The sequence below is a fragment of the Entelurus aequoreus genome, linkage group LG15 (genome assembly GCF_033978785.1).
Source record: "Entelurus aequoreus isolate RoL-2023_Sb linkage group LG15, RoL_Eaeq_v1.1, whole genome shotgun sequence".
NCBI classification, from domain to species: Eukaryota; Metazoa; Chordata; class Actinopteri; order Syngnathiformes; family Syngnathidae; genus Entelurus; species Entelurus aequoreus.
Genome location: NC_084745.1, coordinates 12,827,078 through 12,848,871, shown reverse-complemented (window position 1 = coordinate 12,848,871; position 21,794 = coordinate 12,827,078). Strand labels below are relative to the sequence as shown.

The following is a 21,794-nucleotide window of genomic DNA, read 5'->3' as shown; positions in this document are numbered from 1 at the left end:
CTCCCGATGGAAAGGATGTCGTTTTTTACCATTAGAGTGAAAACGTGGCCCTGAACATCATTCTGTGGTCGAGCGCTTGGACATTGAATAGAATAGAATAGAATGGACTTTATTGTCATTATTTGGAAGTGGAAACAAATATGGAATAAAAATAAATCACACAAGTAGTAATAATGATAAAAAATAAGAATTTAAATAAACAGACTACTATCCAATAAAAACAATAAGCAATCCTGTACAATATACAAAATACTGTACAATATACAGAACAAAACAAGAGTAATAGAGTAACAATAACAATCAGTGTCGGACGTATTGCATTAGAAGGGTAATATTGCACAGTAGGGTATTAGGGTAGGATATTGTATAGGGGTGAATTATTTATTACAAGTTTGAGTTCAAGATGGTGACAGCTCAGGGAAAGAAGCTGTCTCTGAGCTTGTTTGTTCTGGCTCTGATGCACCTGTAGCGCCTGCCTGATGGTAGCAGGTCGAACAGGTGGAAGCCAGGGTGTGTGCTGTCCTTGGTAATGTTTTTTGCTCTGTTGGTCGCTTTTGGTGAAAAATGTAAACTCACTATTGAACCTGTGTACAGCTGGCCCCCTTGTCATTGAAAATATTAAAATAACACTGTCATTCATTTGTGCTATTAAGGTTTTTCAGTCATTCTAAAACACTTTGTCTGACAAGTGATGTCACTCAGCCGCCCCACCTTGTCCAAATCTCACCAAACTTGTCCCAAACATTTGCGCTACTATGCTTTTAATGTTATTTATGTTTTATTATTTACACACAGAATTACTTAAAATTCCTTAACAGAACAAATGGAAAAAATGGAACAGCAGCGGTGTTTGAATATTGTTGTGAATTTAGGATTAGCAGCTGAAATCACCTGAGATGAGTCCCGGATGGACAATATACAGAACTTCATTTACTGCTCACTTTCTTGGAAAAGACTCGGTGGTCAGCTGGCAAAGCTGAAAGTCTGCCGGTCTTTCTATGTGGACTCTTGCCTTAGTGCTCTTTAGTGCTGCTGGATCTCATCCTGCCTGTTTCCTGTTTACATGTCTGCCCTGACTACATTCAGTCTAGCCTCCAATGTCTGTTTAGTCTCTGTACAATCCACTTTCCACTGTGGGAACTTTACTTTAGAACTTTCCTCTTGAACCAAGAACTTTACTCTTGAACCAAGAACTTTACTCTTGAACCAGGAACTTTACTCTTGAACCAGGAACTTTACTCCTGAACCAGGAACTTTACTCTTGAACCAGGAACTTTATTCATGGAACCAGGAACTTTACTCATGGAACCAATAATTCTAGTCTTCAACCAATAATTTTAGTCTTCAACCAATAATTTTAGTCTAGAAACCAGGAACTTTACTTTAGAACCAATAACTTTAAGCTGTAACCAGGAACTTTACTCTGCAACCACTATAGTCTGGAACCAGGAACTTTACTCTAGAACCAGGGACTTTACTCTTGAACCAGGAACCTAATGCCAGAACCAATATATTTACTCTAGAACCAAGAACTTTACTCCAGAACCAGGAACTTTTCTTTAGAACCAGGGATTTAAAGCCAGGACCAGGAACTTTACTTTTGAACCAGGAACTTTACTTTTGAACCAGGAACTTTACTTTAGATCCAGGAAATTTACTTTAGAACGAGGAACTTTACTTTAAATCCATGTGCTTTACTTTAGAACCAGGGTCTTAAAGCCACAACCAAGAACTTTACTCTAGAACCAGGTATTTTACTTAAGATCCAGGAAATTTACTTTAGAACAAGGAACTTTATTTTCAAAACAGGAACTTAAAGCCAGAACCAAGAACTTTACTCTAGAACCAGGTACTTTACTTTAGATCAAGGAATTTTACTTTCGAACCAGGAACTTTACTTTAGATCCAGGAACTTTACTTTAGATCCAGGAACATTACTTTAGAAACAGGAACTTTACTCTAGATAAAGGATCTTTACTTTTGAACCAGTAACTTTACTTTAAATCCAGGAACTTTACTTTAGATCCAGGAACTTTACTTTAGATCCAGCAACTTTACTTTCCAACCAGGAACTTTACTTTGGATCCAGGAACTTTATTTTGGATCCAGGAACTTTACTTTGGATCCAGAAACTTTACTTTGTATCCAGAAACTTTACTTTAGATCCAGAACCTTAAAGCCAGAACCAGGAACTTTACTTCAGATTCAGGAACCTTACTTTAGACTTAGGAACTCAAAGCCAAAACCAGGAACTTTACCAGGGAATAAGGAGCTGAAAATGGAAGCGTTTTGGCTTTGACTGAGATCGATGGGAATGCTCTGAAGTTGAAAACTGGAAGCAGCAGACTGGTTGATTGAGGGTAAATATTTTTACTGCTTTATACAGTAACTTGTTAAATAATTGTTGCAACATTAACGATTAATACTAATTGTGCTAATGTTAGCCTAGCTAAGTGTTGAGCTACTTGGCTTGTTGGCTAACAGGGACAAAAGAAAGCAGCTAAAAGTAGTTAGGAGCAGGTGCAACTATCTGTGGACTACATTGTCAAACCCACATAGCAGTAAACTAGCTGAATGAAACAAACACATAATACGTGTATAATAAGTATAGAATAAGTGTTTTATTGTTGAATTATTGGATATAGTGACTTTGCAAGGTTTGTAGTGTGGATGACAAGTCTACAATTTCATTCTGATCTGATTTGTTCTAACCCGTCTCTGAATTGGTCAGCTCTTTCCCTTCCCTTTGCTTTGGAGCAAATCAAGGTAACGAACTGGAGACTAAATGTGCACCAGAACTAGAGACTGGATGTGGACTAGAACCAGGCCTGCCTTCACTCCTGCCAGTATGGTAAGACCCTTAAAGCCCTGCCACGTGCTCTGCTGCCAGTATGGTAAGACCCTTAAAGCCCTGCCACGTGCTCTGCATTCACTACAATTCAATGACATAAGTACAATGGTTAGAACTGAAAGGACTACTGTGAGTGCAGTAGCTAGTTTGTACTGTGGAAGTACAATAGTTAGTATTATAAGTAGTACTTTGACAACAGTAGTTGGTACTGTAAGTGAAGTAGTTTTTTAAGACTAAGTACAGTAGTTAGTACTGTAATTATTACTGTGAGTACATTAGTTTGTTAGTACTGTAAGGGCAGTAGTTTTTAGGACTATAAGTACAGCTGTAAGCACTACTTTAAGTACAGCAGTTTGTTAGTTCTGCAAGTACTACTGTAAGCACCACTTTAAGTGCAGTTGTTTGTTAGTACTGCAAGTACTACTGTAAGTACAGTAATTTCATGACAATTCCTCAAACCCTGTTGAATGATGATATTCATGAATATTTACAGCAAAAGCATGTAGTTATTAATTAATCAAATGTACCAAGTTAACTGTATATTATTCACTTCTGAAGTATTTCAGTGTATTCCACCAAGCAGCATGCATTGAACACTCAACGGCAATGAAATATTAAAGTTATTTATTAGAGTTTCCAGTGTCAAATTCCACATAAACACAGAGCACAATAATTATTACAGTACGGACAGTGTCAAAGATATGCAAAAATAATCATCTGTAAAAGAAAAAAAGATTCCCAGGAGTACCTGCTGTGGTACTTGGTGTACCCCAATCATTCAAATATACACGTACTAGCTTGGTGTTCTGTCTACTGTACAATTCATATTTTCTTTCAACATCCATTATTTTCGTACCCTTTGGTCCACAAAACTATTTAAAATCTGACAACATCTCAGTAGTAAGTTGAATATTTAATAGTGCTTCATTGTCAACAACAATAACACACACAGCTGCAGATTCAAGTTAGAAAAGACACATATTCAAATAAATACACGCAGATAATAGTACTAATGTATTCATTTCCGTGCACACAGTATTCCTGTACTACCTGAAATATTGTGAAAACATACAGTAATTAAATATTAGATGTTTAATTCACACATTACAGTGGCATGGCCACATTATTCAATGGAGTTTGCAGATTTAAAAAAAAAACCAACATGAATTATCATATTTTTTCATGTTAGCATTGAAGATAGCGATAAGGGCTGTAGCTATATTATTTTTATAGTTATTGTTACAGATGATCATGGCTCACATGACAAAGAAATAATGTATTGTAGATATTTGGGGTATGACGAGAGCTGGCCAGACTGAAATGTGAAATGAGGGTAGGAAGCCCCGCCCCCTTTTTTAGTCTCCGCAGCAAGCATATCTGAGGATTTCCAAGCAGCTGTCACTGACTTCAAAGACCTTTGTGACTGCTAATGTGAAAGCGGGTGGGATCGGAAGCGCACATTCGCACACTGTAAACCTTGCGTCGCTCGTTGACTCAAGACCTGGGGCTACAAGACGTGACGGAGCAGCACTTTGGATGTGCTTGCTCGTTACCATAGCAACAGCTCTCACAGCCCAGAAATGATGCAAATGGACAGCTGCCACATATATCAGTCCTTCCAGGTTTTGCAATCGCGGCAATTTGCGCAATAATCGCAATCAATCCCTGCGAATTATGCGCGGCCTCGCAACTTTAGTCCAATGCCCCCAACTATCCAGCACATTTTTGGTCAATCGCCATCATTTTCGCCAATCTAATTTGTCCCAAACGCACTCGCCAACTGTCTAATCAAAACATAATTGTTCTTATGTAGATGAAGCAGTAACAACAACATATAACACAATATCAACTATTTATTGATCGTCCTCCCACATAGCACAAACCTACTTCTTGTTCCTGCCTACAGCTCTAAGCCTTCTAGGTAATGTAGTATATAAACATGTACTTCCGAGTCTCCATGTATTGACAGGTTTATTTAACCTTTGTTTATCCAGAGTAAGACACTTAAGTAGGGCACCTACTTAATCCGATGAAAATTAATGCGGTGACTATTCGATTCAGAATCAATTCTCAATTCAAACTGATTCTGGCAGTGTAATATTTGGTATAATTATTATAATTAAACTTTTTCAATACAGGTTAGAAAAGCTCTAAAAATTAGGGCTGTGAATCTTTCGGCATCGCACGATTCGATTCAGAATCGATTCTCGATTCAAAATCAATACTTTTTATGGGTGCCAGTTCTATGATTAACTATATTCCTATAAAATAGATAAACCGCTGTGATATATTTCTATATTACTTAAAAGAAAACTGGTTTTGTTTTATAAAATTCTACCAAAACATTCAATAAAGTCAAATACAAATAAGGCAACAAGAGAATATTTTTTTAAGTAAATATGTACAGCAGATATGATCATCTACATCAACTTTATGATTTGCCTGAGTAGCTGGACAGGACAAATTTAAGGGAAAAAAATGATAAAAAAATTATTTATTTAAAAAGATACCAAAAAAAACCCCAACTATTTTTCATTTTTGTTCAATAGATTAAAAATGGTGATTCGTTCGAAAAACCTTTTTTTTGACACCCCTACTAAAAATGTATTTTTTAAAATCGATTCTTATTTAAAAAAGCAAGAAATAAACATATATATATATATATATATATATATATATATATATATATATATATATATATATATATATATATATATATATATATATATATATATATATAATTAATTAATTTTTTTTAAACACTTTTTTTTTTTATTATTAATCGATTTAGAATCGGGATGAAGAAGAATCGGGATGAAGAAGAATCGTGATTCGAATGTGAATTGATATTTTTTGTCCCACAGTGTTGTGTAAACAGACGCGTCCCATGTTGTCGTGTGAGCAGACGCGTACCACACTGTCGTGTGAGCAGATGCGTCCCACAGTGTTGTGTGTCATTGTGCCACTGAAGAGCATGATTGAACGGAGGAAAGACGTTCTAACACGTGAAGGACATCATAATTATCACACATGCAAACTTATAAAACATTTCCAAATGTTCAAATCTCGTCTCAGCTCGTCCTCGTGAGTCCAATATCGTGTACAGTCGTCACCTGCTATATCAATATATCATTAATATATCAATAATACGCTAGCTGGGACCACGACTCCTAAAGCCGGTGCAGGGTGATGTACAGTAAATGGGAGTATTTGTGGATGCAAACTTTAAAGGAAACATGAATACTGTGTACATGGAAAAGTTCTCATTGAGTGTTTGAGCAGTATGAATGTTGTGTAGAATTATTTTCTACACTGCGTAAAATCGATTAACCAAAACAGTTTCACAGAAACTGGACTTTTGTTTCCTGTGTCAGGAAAGGAAATCTGTTCTCGCTGTACCGCAAATTCCAAAAGCCACTTAAGAGACATGGTCAACGTTACACACTGCGCAGTGGAACGCCTTCTTTCTCGTTTTCCTTACTTTTCTTCCTGCGCCTGTAGCACACGATGGTTACCACGACGATAGCGATGATGAGCAGCAAAATAAGCAGGACGGCGCCTGCAATCACACCCACTGAATACACTGTTGTGGGGAAAATAGACACAATGTTTTGGTGTTAGTACAGGACACAAAAGTACACGGTTGTGGTATTTGTAATCCTGTAAAGATGAAGAATTAAGATCTAATTCCATTACTAATCCACTAAATAATTGATAAAAAAGTACTTGGAAGTATTTGGACAGTTGATACAAAAACATAACAAAGTAAGAAAATTCTTCTTAACACGGATAAGTGGACAAATAAATATTCATATCAAGTTTTTTCTTTCTGTGTATGTGTAATACAAACCATGTGTTGCAATACACTGTTGTATTACTTACGATTACTCCGACTGGTGTACTATTGTTGTATTACTTACAATTACTGGGACTTGTGTACTGTTTTATTACTATTACTCCGACTGGTGTACTCTTTTTTTTATTACTAACTATTACTCCGACTGGTGTACTGTTATTGTATTCCTGACATATATTCAGACTGGTGTACTGTTGTTTTATTACTTTCAATTACTCTGAGTTGTGTACTACTTTTGTATTACTTACAATTACTCAGAATTGTGTACTATTTTTGTATTACTTACAATTAATATTACTTGTGTATTACTGTTGTATTACTTACAATTACTCTGACTTGTGTACTACTTTTGTATTACTTACAATTACTCTTACTTGTGTACTACTGTTGTATTACTTACAATTACTCTGACTTGTGTACTACTTTTGTATTACTTACAATTACTCTGACTTGTGTATTACTTACAATTACTCTGACATGTGTACTACTTTTGTATTATTTACAGTTACTCTGACTTGTGTACTACTTTTGTATTATTTACAATTACTCTGACTTGTGTTCTACTTTTGTATTACCTACAATTACTGACTTGTGTACTACTGTTGTATTACTTACAATTACTGGGACTTGTGTACTACTGTTGTATTACTTACAATTACTCTGACTTGTGTACTACTTTTGTATTATTTACAATTACTCTTACTTGTGTTCTACTTTTGTATTACCTACAATTACTGACTTGTGTACTACTGTTGTATTACTTACAATTACTGGGACTTGTGTACTACTGTTGTATTACTTACAATTACTCTGACTTGTGTACTACTTTTGTATTACTTACAATTACTCTTACTTGTGTACTACTGTTGTATTACTTACAATTACTCTGATTTGTGTACTACTTTTGTATTACTTACAATTACTCTTACTTGTGTACTACTGTTGTATTACGTACTTACAATTACTCTGACTTGTGTACTACTTTTGTATTACTTACAATTACTCTGACTTGTGTATTTTTTACAATTCCTCTGACTTGTGTACTATTGTATTATTTACAATTACTCTGACTTGTGTACTACTTTTGTATTGTTTACAATTACTCTGACTTGTGTTCTACTTTTGTATTACCTACAATTACTGACTGTACTACTGTTGTATTACTTACAATTACTGGGACTTGTGTACTACTGTTGTATTACTTACAATTACTGGGACGTCTGTACTGTTGTTGTTTTACATGTTTTGTGTTATGTTTTTTCTTCACAGCAAGTTTTCACATGGTCAATATGTTTTGCTTTATTTCAAATATCGGAAGCGGCATCACAAGTTTTGTTTATGAATACTTTAATTAACGGATATTGACCAGATATAATTACATTTCAACAATTCCATACTTCTGCTAATAATCCAATTACACTAAGTGCTAAATACACACATATACAAACATTTGTATATGTTTAAAATCGTAATAGTTTAATTATTATGCAATGTACTACATTTAGTAGCTGATGAAAAGATCAAAACGCACTACAAAGTTGTTTGTGTTTAGATTTTTTAAATGAATGGCCCTCATTGACAAACAAATCATACAGTAATTGTTTTGATCGGTTTACACAAGTTAATGTAATGAATAATTATTGATAGTATGAAGATGTTTTGTTCCTCAGTGGCTTTGGGAACAAAAGACACTAAAATGAAGGTCACAGAAAAATGCTGCCGGGGACTACAGTTGCTGAATATCATGCACGTGTCTGTGAAAAGTGTTATGGATATTAGAAATAATGCGAGCCTTACCATCAAAGATGCCTTCTTTGTCGTCGTTGGAACACTGGGTATGGCTCGGCTTTCCCAGCTGTTTATCGATGCTTCGGCTGGGAATGAAGGCTTGAACCGTAAAACAGTAACTTTCCCCTCGGTCCAGGTTGGGTATTTCCATCACGTTGGTCTTGGAGATGTAGACTTTCTGAAAACACGAGCGCCAAAGATGCCTTCGCTTTTTCCACTTTCAGGCTGAATCGCCGACTTGTCGAATGTACCGTACCTTGCCGGTGCTCTTATTCCTGCGGTACGTGACTTTGTACTGGAGCTGCTCCGAGAAAACGTCCCTGACGTTCATCTGCTGGTCGTCTTTGAACAAGGCCGTCAGAGGGTCCGTCACGAAGAGTGTCGTCTTCCTTTTGTCGCCGCTCACCTCCAGCTTGAACTCGGGTCTGCCGATATCCGCTGGAAAGTCAAAGTTTTTATTTTTTTTATTTTTGCAAATTCAATTTTTAAAAAAACCTCAAAAATCACATGTACATAAGTATTCACAGCCTTTGCTCAATCCTTTGTTGATGCACCTTTGGCAGCAATTACAGCCTCAAGTCTTTTTGACTACAATACCACAAGTTTGGCACACCTATTTTTGGGCAGTTTCCTCTTTGCAGCACCTCTCAAGCTCCATCAGGTTGGATGGAAAGTGTTGGTTTTCATCCAGGATGTCTCTGTACATTGCTACATTCATATTTCCCTCTATCCTGACTAGTCTCCCAGAAACCATCGCCACAGCATGATGCTGCCACCACCATGCTTTACTGTAGGGATGGTATTTCCCGGGTTTCCTCCAAACATGACGCCTGGCATTCACGCCAAAGACTTCAGACTTTGTCTCATCAGACCAGATAATTTAGTTTCTCATGGTCTGAGAGTCTTTCAGGTGCGTTTTGGCAAACTTTTTACTGAGAAATGGATGTAGTCAACCATACAGGCCCGTGTGGTGGATTGCTGCAAAGATGGTTGTCCTTCTAGAAGGTTCTCCTCTCTCCACAGAGGAATTCTGTAGCTCTGATAGAGTGACCATCAGGTTCTTGGTCTTCTCCCTGACTAGACTAAGATGAATCCGGCAATGTACGGGGAAGTGTTGGATGAAAACCAACACTTCCCATCCAACCTGATGGAGCTCTAGAGGTGCTGCAAAGAGGAAACTGCCCAAAGATAGATGTGCCAAACTTGTGGCATCGTATTCAAAAAGACTTGAGACTGTAATTGCTGCCAAAGGTGCATCAACAAAGTATTGAACAAAGGCTGTGAATACTTTTGTGCATGTGATTTTTTTACATTTTTAATACATTTGCAAATGAAAACAAAACAAAACCATTTTTCACATTGTAACTAAAGGGTATTGTGTGTACAATTTTGAGGATACCAATTGATTTAGTACATTTTGAATAGGCTCTGACATCAACAAGTGGAAAAAAATGAAGTGCTGTGAATACTTTCTGGATGTAATGTATAAAAATGAGCTGAATGTTCTGAATGAAAGGAATTGCTGTTCTAAATGTGTCCACTGGGTGTCGTGATAGCAATTGTGTTAGGCCAGTGTTTTTCAGCCTTTTTTGAGCCAAGGCACATTTTTTGCGTTGCAAAAAAATCCGGAGGCACACCACCAGCAGAAATCATTAAAAAACTAAACTCAGTAGACAATAAAAAGTCGTTGTCGCAATTTTTGGATACGACTTTAAACCATAACCAAGCATGCATCACTATAGCTCTTGTCTCAAAGTAGGTGTACTGTCACCACCTGTCACATCACGCCGTGACTTATTTTGACTTGTTTGCTGTTGTCCTGTGTGTAGTGTTTTAGTTCTTGTCTTGTGCTCCTATTTTGGTGGCTTTTCTCTTTTTTTGGTATTTCCCTGTAGGAGTTTCATGTCTTCCTTTGAGCGATATTTCCCGCATCTACTTTGTTTTAGCAATCAAGAATATTTCAATTGTTTTTATCCTTCTTTGTGGGGATATTGTTGATTGTCATGTCATGTTCGGATGTACACTGTGGACGCCGTCTTTGCTCCACAGTAAGTCTTTGCTGTCGTCCAGCATTGTTTTTGTTTACTTTGTAGTCAGTTCAGTTTTAGTTTCGTTCTGCATAGCCTTCTCTAAGCTTCAATGCCTTTTCTTAGGGGCACTCACCTTTTGTTTATTTTTGGTTTAAGCATTAGACACCTTTTACCTGCACGCTGCCTCCCGCTGTTTCCGACATCTACAAAGCAATTAGCTACCTGCTGCCACCTACTGATATGGAAGAGTATTACACGGTTACGCTACTGAGCTCTAGACAGCACCGACACTCAACAACAACACATCATTTGCAGATTATAATTACTGGTTTGCAAAAAATATTTTTAACCCAAATAGGTGAAATTAGATAATCTCCCACGGTACACCAGACTGTATCTCACGGCACACTAGTGTGCCGTGGCACAGTGGTTGAAAAACACTGTGTTAGGCAAGCAAACAGTTTATACCAGGGAAAAGCAAGAGGTACACAACAAAGCATGGCTGCGGCTACGCGACCTAAATTAAACGAAAAACCTGCCGTTTTATGCGTGATGGTACTGCTTCGAATACGTCGTTCTTTGACTAATTTCCCCAAAATGTCTCAAAAAGATAAACGTGAACAAAGAGTGTAACTCAACCCTCTTGAATAATTTCTACCTCCGTTGCTGATAGTTTGTTCAATTAGCACAGGATTAATATGTGGAAATAACCAATGAGGTATTTGACACCTAGAAAAGTTTTTTATCTATTTATTATTTGTTTTGTTCAATTCCAGAGAGGCTGTGACATTAACTTCGATGATTTTGTAAATTCACTGAGACAAAGTCTGAGTTTATTGTGTTCTTCTTTGTGTTTTTAAAACTGCACCAATTTTTTTCCTCAGAATTTTCAACTAACTCGGAAGTGTTTTGCAAAGAGGATTATTTGTGATGTGTACATTTTCCGGATGTGCTTGTTCATTTTTGGCAAAAGTACAAAAAAGAAAACAATCTGAAGTTGCCTTTATTTTTAAGTTATCATGCCATAAAATAATAATATTTTATATTATTATGTGAACATGATAATATTAAACTATTTGATTTGTTTAATCAAATAATAATGTATAGACATGTTCTATATGAAAGTATCCTTAAATTTCTTCTGTATGAAAATGTAATAACATTAAATTAACTTGACTATCTTTGGGAGTAGACACAAGACTATTATTTATTTAACTTATAATATACTACAATAATCATGTGGTTACTGCTTCATAATGCCACATTTTAATAACGTTTCTTAATCAATATAAGGGCTAAAACGTTTTTTACACTTTTAATTCCTTTGGTTATCTGCGATACATTCACTAGCCACTAGAGGACAATGTTCTCTTACAGTTACACCTCATCCATCCATCCATTTCCTACCGCTTGTCCCTCTTGGGGTCGCGGGGGGTGCTGTAGCCTATCTCCGACAAAACGATATGTTTGTATATATATATATTTTTTTTTTTCATCATGCACTTTGCGCACCATACAACCGAACTACAGTATGCTAACCTTAGCAGACCCTCATCATTATTAGCCTTCATTCTCAGTGTGCTTATATTAATAATAATATGTGAATGTTGTTTGTCTATCTGTGTTGGCCCTGTGATGAGGTGGCGACTTGTCCAGGGTGTACCCCGCCTTCCGCCCATGTGCAGCTGAGATAGGCTCCTGCAGCACCCCCGCGACCCCGAAGGGGACAAGCGGTAGAAAATGGATGGATGGATGGATGGATGTATCCTGTAAAGTTCTAAAAACTCGCTACAGACAAAACTACAGTTTCCCCCAGGGGGGTCCAAAGTGTGGTCCGAGGGCCAATTATGGCACGCAGCCAATTTTATTAATGGCCTGGGGCACATTTTAAAAGTACTATTTAAATTTATTTTTTTTTAAACACATAAAAAGTGGAATAAAAGAGCAAACAAGTGAAATGTAACGAGAAAGTGTTGCAATATTGACACTAATAACACAAAGCTGCCATGTAGGCAGTTGTTTGTTTACTTTAAACCCGTCATTGCTCCAAAAATAATAAAACCTTATAATCAACAAATACATCTGAAATTGACCTACATATTTAAGTGTTGAAAGTAAAAATAATAGTTTTATATGACTTATTTTTAACATGTTGAGTGGGGGCTTTTTGGATGTCATTTAATGACATTGTTCAAAAAATAATAATGAATCAAAAGCAATGTTATGAATAATTTATTATACATTATTATATTTGAATCTATTTACTTACCTCAAATATTCTATTTTGAGAAACGTTATGGGAACATTTTTTGCATAGTTTGTGTTTTTACCATTAAAATGTTGTTGTTTTTTTAAGGCAAAATATATATATATATATACCGTATTTTTCTGACTATAAGTCACAGTTTTTTTCAGTTTGGCCGGGGGTGCGTCTTATACTCAGGAGCGACTTATGTGTGAAATTATTAACACATTACCGTAAAATATCAAATAATATTATTTAGCTCATTCACGTAAGAGACTAGACGTATAAGATTTCATGGGATTTAGCGATTAGAAGTGACAGATTGTTTGGTAAACGTATAGCATGTTCTATATGTTATAGTTATTTGAATGACTCTTACCATAATATATTACGTTAACATACCAGGCACGTTCTCAGTTGGTTATTTATGCGTCATATAACGTACACTTATTCAGCCTGTTGTTCACTATATTTTAAATTGCCTTTCAAATGTCTATTCTTGGTGTTGGGTTTTATCAAATAAATTTCCGCGAAAAATGCGACTTATTTATGTTTTTTTCCTTCTTTATTATGCATTTTCGGCCGGTGCGACTTATACTCCGGAGCGACTTATACTCCGAAAAAAGGGTCTCCGGGACCTTTAACGTTCACCAAAATTGATTGCAATACATTGGTTTTTAAAATTTCAAAATGGCCGCCGCTGCTTTCATTTTTCAGTGTGTGGCCCTCAGTGGAAAAAGTTTTGGACGCCCCTGCTATACCACCTGTGTAAACATAGCAGTAATATATAAACACAGCAGTATTATGTAAACAGCAGTAATATATAAACACAGCAGTACTATGTAAACAGCAGTAATATATAAACACAGCAGTACTATATAAACACAGCAGTACTTTATAAACACAGCAGTACTATATAAACACAGCAGTACTATATAAACACAGCAGTACTTTATAAACACAGCAGTACTATATAAACACAGCAGTACTATATAAACACAGCAGTACTTTATAAACACAGCAGTACTATATAAACACAGCAGTACTATATAAACATAGTAATTTAATGTTGATACAATACTACCAGGATATTTATGTCGGAGAACTTAATGAGGTTATATGTAAAAACAAGTGCATAAAGCAAACTTACTGTCCTTGTAGGGGCAGAATTTTGGCGATCTTGTGTAGGGGAACTCGATGAGGTCAGAGGTCGCTCCCAGTGGGGGTTCAGACAGGATGTCTGCCACATAGCAAGCGTTGACGTCAGTCAGAGAGCTGGTCAGGTCACAAGTAGTTGCTGAAGTCCGTATGCAGTTAGAGTTCCTCTGTTTGTTCCCGCCAAGCCTGCAAAGTCAACAAGCAGCTTTTAAATCAGTGAAGATGTAAATAATCCTCATTTGATCATGTCAACAACTCAACTATTCCACAAAGTCACTCTTCAGTAAATATTACGCTTTTCAAACTTAGTAGCGTATATAGTGGTGTCACTACTCGTACTGCATGTAGTGGTTGTACTATTAGTACGGTATATAGTGTAGGCACTATTAGTACAGTTTATAGTGCTATACGTACTGTATATAGTGGTTGTATTATTAGTACTGTATATAGTGGTGTCACTACTCGTACTGCATATAGTGTACTGTATATAATGGTTGTGCTATTAGTACTGTATGAGATCGGTAGGTTGTGAGTTCAAACCCCGGCCGGGTCATACCAAAGACTATAAAAATGGGACCCATTACCTCCCTGCTTGGCACTCAGCATCAAGGGTTGGAATTGGGGGTTAAATCACAAAAATGATTCCCGGGCGCGGCTACGCTGCTGCCCACTGCTCCCCTCACCTCCCAGGGGGTGATCAAGGGGATGGGTCAAATGCAGAGGACAAATTACACCACACCTAGTGTGTGTGTGACAATCATTGGTACTTTAACTTTAACTTTAATATAGTGGTTGTACTATTAGTACTGTATATAGTGGTGTCACTACTCGTACGGCATATAGTGTACTGTATATAATGGTTGTGCTATTAGTACTGTATATAGTGTACGCACTATTAGTACAGTTTATAGTGCTATACGTACTGTATATAGTGGTTGTATTATTAGTACTGTATATAGGGGTGCCACTACTCGTACTGCATATAGTGCTATATGTACTGCATATAGTGCTATACGTACTCTATATATAGTGGTTGTACTATTAGTACTGTATATAGTGGTGTCACTACTCGTACTGCATATAGTACTATATGTACTCTATACAGTGGTGGCAGTATTAGTACTGTATACAGTGGTGACACTATTAGTACTGGATATAGTGGTGTCACTATTAGTACTTTCTATAGTGGTGTCACTATTAGTACTGTGTATAGTGGTGTCACTACTCGTACTGCATATAGTGTACTGTATATAGTGGTTGTACTATTAGTACTGTATATAGTGCTATACGTACTGTATATAGTGGTGTCACTATTAGTACTGTGTATAGTGGTGTCACTGTTAGTACTGTGTATAGTGGTGTCACTGTTAGTACTGTCTATAGTGGTGTCACTGTTAATACTGTGTATAGTGGTGTCACTGTTAGTACTGTCTATAGTGGTGTCACTATTAGTACTGTGTATAGTGGTGTCACTGTTAGTACTGTTGTACTAACAGTGTATAGTGGTGGTATTATTAGTACTGTATATAGTGGTGGCAGTATTATTACTGTATATAGTGGTGGTAGTATTAGTACTGTATATAGTGGTGGCAGTATTAGTACTGTATATAGTGGTGGCAGTATTAGTACTGTATATAGTGGTGGTAGTATTAGGACTGTATATAGTGGTGGTAGTATTAGTACTGTATATAGTGGTGGCAGTATTAGTACTGTATATAGTGGTGGTAGTATTAGTACTGTATATAGTGGTGGTAGTATTAGGACTGTATATAGTGGTGGTAGTATTAGGACTGTATATAGTGGTGGTAGTATTAGTACTGTATATAGTGGTGGCAGTATTAGTACTGTATATAGTGGTGGCAGTATTAGTACTGTATATAGTGGTGGCAGTATTAGTACTGTATATGGTGGTGGTAGTATTAGTACTGTATATAGTGGTGGTCGTATTAGTACTGTATGTAGTGGTGTCACTGTCAGTACTGTATATAGTGGTGGTAGTATTAGTACTGTATGTAGTGGTGTCACTGTCAGTACTGTATATAGTGGTGGTAGTAGTATTAGTTCTATATATAGTGGTGGTAGTATTAGTTCTGTATATAGTGGTGGCAGTATTAGTACTGTGTATAATGGTGGCAGTATTAGTAATGTATATAGTGGTGGTAGTATTAGTACTGTATGTAGTGGTGTCACTGTCAGTACTGTATATAGTGGTGGTAGTATTAGTTCTGTATATAGTGGTGGCAGTATTAGTACTGTGTATAATGGTGGCAGTATTAGTACTGTATATAGTGGTGGCAGTATTAGTACTGTATATAATGGTGGTAGTATTAGTACTGTATATAGTGGTGGCAGTATTAGTACTGTATATAATGGTGGTAGTATTAGTACTGTGTATAGTGGTGGTAGTATTAGTTCTATATATAGTGGTGGTAGTATTAATTCTATATATAGTGGTGGTAGTATTAGTTCTGTATATAGTGGTGGCAGTATTAGTACTGTGTATAATGGTGGTAGTATTAGTACTGTGTATAATGGTGGCAGTATTAGTACTGTATATAGTGGTGGTAGTATTAGTACTGTGTATAATGGTGGCAGTATTAGTACTGTATATAGTGGTGGCAGTATTAGTACTGTATATAGTGGTGGCAGTATTAGTACTGTATATAATGGTGGTAGTATTAGTACTGTATATAGTGGTGGCAGTATTAGTACTGTATATAATGGTGGTAGTATTAGTACTGTGTATAGTGGTGGTAGTATTAGTTCTATATATAGTGGTGGTAGTATTAATTCTATATATAGTGGTGGTAGTATTAGTTCTGTATATAGTGGTGGCAGTATTAGTACTGTGTATAATGGTGGCAGTATTAGTACTGTATATAGTGGTGGTAGTATTAGTACTATGTATAGAGGTGGTAGTATGAGATTATACTATGTGTGTGTGAATATTAGGCAGAAGTTCATCCATTTCCAAAAGTTGTTCATGAGTCATGTAATGAGTCAAGTTTTCTTAGTTTAGCAGCGATCTCACTGAAAGGACTCACTGTGTATCAACCTGATCTCTGAGCACCTTATGGTCACATGTGGAGTCCCACAAGGATCAGCTCTTGGCCATGCATCTACTGTATATGCTGTCGCTAGGCAACGTTATACACATGTGTGTATGTATGTATGTAAGTATGTACGTATGTATGTATGTATGTACGTACGTTCCAAGAACGGCAACTTATTAGTGATTCCTACAGCCCAAAAAAAGTCAGCAGGCTCTGGAGTGTTTTCTATTCGGGCTCCAGGACTCTGGAATGTCCTTCCAGTAACAGTTAGATGTTACCTCAGGAGAAGCATTTAACTCCCGCCCTCAAACTCCTTTCTATACTCTGGCTTTTAAATAGGCTTTGTTTAGACCAGTGGACCTGCCGTATTTCTGCTCTATTGACAGGACACACCTGCTGTCAATTATCAACTAGTGACAGGACACACCTGCTGTCAATCATCAATTATTGACAGGACACACCTGTCAATTATTGACAGGACACACCTGCTGTCAATCATCCATTATTGACAGGACACACCTGCTGTCAATTATTGACAGGACATACCTGCCAATCAACAATTATTGACAGGACACATCTTCTGTCAATCATCAATTAGTGACAGGACACACCTGCTGTCAATCATCAATTAGTGACAGGACACACCTGCTGTCAATTATCAATTATTGACAGGACACCTGCTGTCAATCATCAATTATTGACAGGACACACCTGCTGTCAATCATCAATTAGTGACAGGACACACCTGCTGTCAATTAGTGGTGTTTGAAAGCACAGTGAGGAACTTTCTTCTCCTTGTCTCTGTAAGTTTCCACATGCTAACATCTTCAGACAGATGCATTATTATTACTCCGACTACTACTCGTTTGTTTTTTTTACTTCCATTCCTGTTTTTATTCCTACATGTATTTTTTTTTGTATTTATTGTATTTTTTTCTATTCCTACTTCCATTCCTCTTTTTATTTCAACGTCCATTCTTTTATATTCCTACTCCCTGTCCTGTTTTATTCCTACTTCCATTCCTTTTTTATTTCAACTTCCATTCAATTTTTTATTCCTACTTCCCCATTCCTGTTTCTATTCCTACTTCCATTCCTTTTTCTATTTCAACTTCTATTCATTGTTTTATTCCTACTCCCATTCCTTTTTATTCCTACTTCCATTCCTTTTTATTCCTACTTCCATTCCTTTTTATTCTTACTTCCATTCCTGTTTCTATTCCTACTTCGATTCATTTTTGTATTCCTACTTCCATTCCTGTTTCTATTTCTACCTCCATTATTTTTTCCCCCTGCTTCCATTCCTGTTTCTATTCCTGCTTCCATTAATTTTTTTCCTACTTCCATTCCTTTTTATTCCTACTTACATTCCTGTTTCTATTCCTACCTCCATTAATTTTTTTCCTACTTCCATTCCTGTTTCTATTCCTACTTCCATTATTTTTCCCATGCTTTCATTCCTGTTTCTATTCCTACTTCCATTCATTTTTTTCCTACTTCCATTCATTTTTTTCCTACTTCCATTCCTTTGTATTCCGACTTCCATTCCTGTTTCTATTCCTACTTCCATTAATTGTTTTCCTACTTACATTTCTGTTTCTATTCCTACTTCCATTCCTTTTTATTCCTACTTCCATTCCTGTTTCTATTCCTACTTAAATGATAAATGGGTTATACTTGTATAGCGCTTTTCTACCTTCAAGGTACTCAAAGCGCTTTGACAGTATTTCCACATTCACCCATTCACACACACATTCACACACTGATGGCGAGAGCTGCCATGCAAGGCGCTAACCAGCAGCCATCAGGAGCAAGGGTGAAGTGTCTTGCCCAAGGACACAACGGACGTGACTAGGATGGTAGAAGGTGGGGATTGAACCCCAGTAACCAGCAACACTCCGATTGCTGACACGGCCACTCTACCAACTTCGCCACGCCGTCCATTCATTTTTTTCCTACTTCCATTCATTTTTATTCTTACTTCTATTCCTGTTTCTATTCCTACTTCCATTCCTTTTTTTCCCTTCTTCCATTCCTTTCTATTCCTACTTCCATTCATTTTTGTCCTACTTCCATTCGTTTTTATTCTTACTTCTATTCCTGTTTCTATTCCTACTTCCATTCCTTTTTTTTCCTACTTCCATTCCTTTTTATTCCTACTTCCATTCCTGTTTGTATTCCTACTTCCATTCCTTTTTATTCCTACTTCCATTCATTTTTATTCCTACTTCCATTCCTGTTTCTATTCCTACTTCCATTCATTTTTGTCCTACTTCCATTCGTTTTTATTCCTACTTCTATTCCTGTTTCTATTCCTACTTCCATTCCTTTTTATTCCTACTTCCATTCCTGTTTCTATTCCTACTTCCATTCATTTTTTTCCTACTTCCATTCCTTTTTATTCCTACTTGCATTCCTGTTTCTCCTCCTGCGAGCACTTCCATGCATTCCGTTGCACAAGTCTTTTCTTGTCACCCTTTTGTCCCAGCTGGCCTTTCAAGTTGTTTATTTTTCTCCTTTTTGTCCTACAGCGGGCGGCGTGGCTCAGATGGTAGAGCGGCCGTGCAGGAACTGGAGGGTTCCTGGTCCGGATCCAGATTGCGCCATCCTAGTCACTGCCGCTGTGTCCTTGGGCCAGACCCTTGCTGCCAGCGGCGCTCACACCTTCTCAGTGTAAAAAACACTTAAAAGTGCTTTTTAAATCTAATCCATGTTTGTTTTTTCCAGTCAATTGTGTTCCTCCTCATTGTTTCTAAAGAAATGTGTTCCAGGGGCAAACGTTAACGACACACTATTGCAGCACATTTAGCAGTAAACGAGGTGATGAGGATTGATTTGATATCATGTGTCTCAGATGATTCTCCCAGATGGACTGAAAGGACTTACACGAAGAACTCCACGGTGTAGGAGTAATCGCTTGGGAACGGCTGCCAGGTCAGAATGTTTTTAAAGTTTGTGGATTTCCAGGTGACGTTCTGTGCTGTGGGATAGAGGCCTGTGGAATAATCAGACAGCAAATGTTTGGAATACTTTGAGCAATATTAACTGATGAACATTCATAATTTAAGGAGCAAAAACATCTTAAATAACACACGTAATGACATAATTACTTGCAAATATATTGTTCGTAAGTACATGTCGAGCTTATGAGTCACTTCAAGGCCTGTGAATAAATACATCACCATGACAACGCTCATAACTTCAATGAAAATAATGGAAAAATATAGTTTTAACTGGGAATATTGAAAAACAAATGTAGTTTAAATGAAAATGGTGACCAACCACGTTTGGGTGAAAATGAGGAAAAATATTGTTAAAGTGAAAGTAACACAAAATAAATGTATTTTAAGTGACAACGACGATAAACAAAGTTGAAATAATAGAAAATCAATGTAAGTTAAATACTAATTATAATTGATGTATTGTAGGTTGATTTGAAAAACACTAACATTTAAGTGAAAATAATTTAAAAACATAATTTGGGTGAAAATAATTTTCAAAAATAGATACTTCAATTTAAAATAAAACAAAAAATGATGTAGTTAAAATTGTGATTAATAAATACAGTTTAAGTGAAAATAATAATTTAAAAACATATTTTGGGTAAAAATAACTTTAAAAATACATAATTCCATTTTAAATCATACAAAAATAATGTAGTTAAAATGAAAATGATGATATAAAAATTATGATTAATAAATACAGTTTAAGTGAAAATAATAATTTAAAAACATATAATTTGGGTGAATTTTTATTTTTATTTTTTTTAAATACATAGTTCAATTTAACATAACACGAAAATAATGTTGTTAAAGAGAAAATTACGATGAAAAAATACAGTTTAAGTGAAAACAATAATTTAAAAATGGTTTGGGTAATGGCAAAAATCATTTAAATTAAAAAACAAAATCTATTTTAAATGGAAAATATACATATATACTGTATATATAGTTTGGGGGAAATATTAGGTTTAAGTGAAAATAATAATTTAAAAATTGTTTGGGCAATGGCAAAAATCGTTTAAATTTAAAAAAACCAAAATCTAGTTTAAATGGAAAATATACATATATATACTGTATATAGTTTGGGTGAAATATTAGGTTTAAGTTATAATAATAAAACAAATGTAGTTTAAGTGAAACAAATACAAAAGTTGATGTAGTTTAGATGAACATCACAAGAAATATAATTTAGAAGAAAATACGAATAAGTATTTGTTACTATTCGTCACTATAAACACGCAGAAGTGATTAATTGGTGAAGTACTTTAAAAAAAATCACAGTAGTGTTGTTATTCTTAACAATTTAAATTGCTAAAAAAAAATCAACACTACTGTGATTTTCCTAACTTGTCCTTTTGTATCATTTATCATCATTTTAATAAAACTACACAATTGTTACAGTATGTTATGGAAATTAATGTAATTTTTAACTACAAGTATTTATGTTTTTGTTTTTCCGTTACTATCAAACGAACGTTTTTTGTTGTTTTTTTTGCTAAATGAATTCCAAATGCTTTCTCATGCAAGAAGCATAAACAATCATTTGAAGAGACATGAGGCCATAAAAAACAATAATTAGCTACGGCGGGTTAGTCTCAATGAAGTAAAAGAAGTTTATGATCGCGTTTTGTTAAATATTAAAAAAGTCACCTGAGACGGTGGTCCCCAGAAGGACGATAAAAAGCAGCAGGGAAGAAGACAATGTTCCTTTCATCTTCAACATTTTAAAAATCCACAAAGTTTATCTGGGGAAAAAACGTGTACTTTGTCTTCACAGGTACTCGCAGTACTTGTACATCAGTACCACAATA

General features: G+C 36.0%; 1 protein-coding gene across 1 annotated transcript; it reads right to left on the bottom strand.

Annotated features, from left to right (window-relative positions):
* Positions 1-5,660: 5,660 nt before the first annotated feature.
* On the bottom strand, positions 5,661-21,794 carry f3a (coagulation factor IIIa). Its single transcript, XM_062020891.1, has 6 exons — positions 21,634-21,794; positions 19,868-19,976; positions 13,921-14,114; positions 8,752-8,933; positions 8,505-8,673; positions 5,661-6,434 (listed from the first exon to the last, which is right to left on the bottom strand). Exons 1-6 carry the CDS (start codon positions 21,704-21,706, stop codon positions 6,289-6,291), a joined length of 873 nt encoding a protein of 290 aa, XP_061876875.1. The 5' UTR covers positions 21,707-21,794; the 3' UTR covers positions 5,661-6,288.

Bases quoted from the DNA above. Each gene is read 5' to 3' on its own strand.
- f3a (XM_062020891.1), bottom strand. From the start codon at position 21,706: ATGTTGAAGATGAAAGGAACATTGTCTTCTTCCCTGCTGCTTTTTATC. The intron at 14,115-19,867 runs GTAAGTCCTTTC...TTGACTTTGCAG, and splicing joins TACACCGTGGAGTTCTTCGT to GCTTGGCGGGAACAAACAGA. The intron at 6,435-8,504 runs GTAAGGCTCGCA...TCCCCACAACAG, and splicing joins CAAAGAAGGCATCTTTGATG to TGTATTCAGTGGGTGTGATT.